General features: G+C 16.0%; 1 protein-coding gene across 1 annotated transcript; it reads right to left on the bottom strand.

Annotated features, from left to right (window-relative positions):
* Positions 1-202: 202 nt before the first annotated feature.
* PRSY57_0024900 (putative exported protein) lies at positions 203-1237 on the bottom strand (the record flags this gene model as incomplete). Its single annotated transcript, XM_020114313.1, has 2 exons — positions 203-1078; positions 1166-1237. The coding sequence occupies 2 exons, from the start codon at positions 1235-1237 to the stop codon at positions 203-205; spliced, it is 948 nt and encodes a 315-aa protein (XP_019969683.1).
* Between the last annotated feature and the right edge of the window lie 1176 nt (positions 1238-2413).

The following is a 2413-nucleotide window of genomic DNA, read 5'->3' as shown; positions in this document are numbered from 1 at the left end:
TTATTATAACTTTAAATTTAAAAAATAATTATATAAATATAAACATATCAACATATATATATATATATATATATATATATATATATATATATATAATTTTATTTACATATGTACTCATATATATTACTTCATGAATTTCATATAAGCTTATAAATTATATATCTACATCATGCATATATTAATTTATATTCCTTTCCATATTTTATTTGAATGATATTTTTAATAATTCTGTATATTCTGTATGTACTTTTTTTATTATTCTTCTCCATGTTAATCTACAAGCCATTACAAACATTTTAAATTCAAATATATTATGAGGAGTAACTGTTGACCATCCTTGAAATTTTTCATTAAGCGTCTTATCATAATTATTATTATATTTCTTAACTACCATATTACATTCATTTAATATGTTATTCAATGTATCAATCGGTAATCTACTTTTATTTCTTAGTTTCAAATAATGTTGATATAAATTTCTTTTTAAAAGGTTATATTTGCTTTCTTCATTTTTCACCACTCTTTTCCATAGAGCTAATAATTTATTGGTTTCTTCGGATTCATTTCCCAGTAATGATATTTCTTTATTTATTATAATTTGTAAAATTCCAGAAAAAATAACAAAATTAAATAATAATATATATATATAAATCTTTGTATTACATATATCTTCATTTAATAAATCTTTAAATAATGATTTGTTTTCATTGAATATATTTAATACATCTCCATTCAAGTATTGATTTAATAAATCATTATCATTTAATATATTTTCCTCATTCTTAATATTACATAATCTTAATAAACTATTAGCACGTTTTGCTACACAACTACCAAAACCATGACAAACGGCATCACCTGTCTTACTTAATAATTGTTCTACGGTTTGTTCTCCACCATTAGAATAAAACCATTCTTCAAATTTTTCATCAATAGGTTCATTCTTCTTATTAAATGTTTCTTCAATTGGTGTCTCAACAACAACATCATCAGATTCATTGACAGACAACATTCTTCTAAATATATGATTATTAAATTGAACTGGAGACAAATAGGGATTGACGCCACCACAATGAGACTGTATAAACAAAAAATATATATTAAACATAATATTTAAATATACATAGATATATATATATATATATATATTATATTATTAACTTACTTGTACTTGTATATTTACAACCCCGAGAACAACTAATGATAAATTAATTTTGAAATTTTTATATATATTCATGTTCAATAAAACAGAACAGTTAATACATTATTATTATTATTATTATTATTATTATATATTTATAAATATCTAGATTTTTATAAAAAGATTAATATAAAAAAACATATATAATTATTTTATTATATATTGTTCTATATTAATAATGTAATAAACAAATTCTTATAAATATTAATAAAACTATAACTTACAATAAATAAAAAAAAATAAGGAAAATAAAAATTTTAATAGAATAACAATTCAATACGAATAAATTTGGAATTATATATATATATATAAATATAATTATATAAAGAAACATACAAAATATAAATATTTTAAGAATCTCATATTATTGAAAAATACAAAAACAAAAGTAATATCTTTAAAAAAAAATAAAAAAAGACACATAAGATATTATTAAATTAAATAATATATAGTAATATATTTAATTTATTTTATTTTTTTTAATTAAATATTATTTAAGAAATTATTTTAGTATATGAATAAAAATAAAGACAAAATTCATTCTCTTAAAAATAATAATATTTCATAAAATATAGAAATCATATATCCATCATTATATATATACACATAAATATATATATATATATATATATATATATATGTATATATTCGTATTTCTTTATTTTAGAAATTAGTATTATTTATTTTTATATATATATATAATAATTCGCACATATAAAAAATTTATAAACGTAACTTAAATAAATATTAATAATTTACAATTAAATATATAGAATTTGTCCATGTAATCTTAATTTATTTTGTATATTTATATAATTATAGAAATTTATACAATAAAATAGTATAAAGAGAAAACGATCGTAATTATAAGAAGAAATATAAGAGAAAAATACAAAACTGATTAACATAATATAATAAACTATTTTAAAATATATAAATATAGACTACAAATAAAAAATTTACACTTTTAATTTAACAATAATTCTGTTTAATATAAAAATGAAAACAAAAAAAATTTACAGTTGTATAAAACCTTCAAAAAAAAAAAAAAAAAAAAAAAAAAAAATTTTTATAATATTTATATGTTTAATACAAATGTATGATTATTTGGTAATTTTATTCTTTTACATAGAAAAAATAAATATATTTATCAAAATTATTTCTAATGTATTTTTATTAATATAAATAATATATATATATATATACTACATA

Source organism: Plasmodium reichenowi (assembly GCF_001601855.1).
Source record: "Plasmodium reichenowi strain SY57 chromosome Unknown, whole genome shotgun sequence".
Classification (NCBI taxonomy): Eukaryota; Apicomplexa; class Aconoidasida; order Haemosporida; family Plasmodiidae; genus Plasmodium; species Plasmodium reichenowi.
This window is presented reverse-complemented; position numbering and strand designations above follow the sequence as displayed.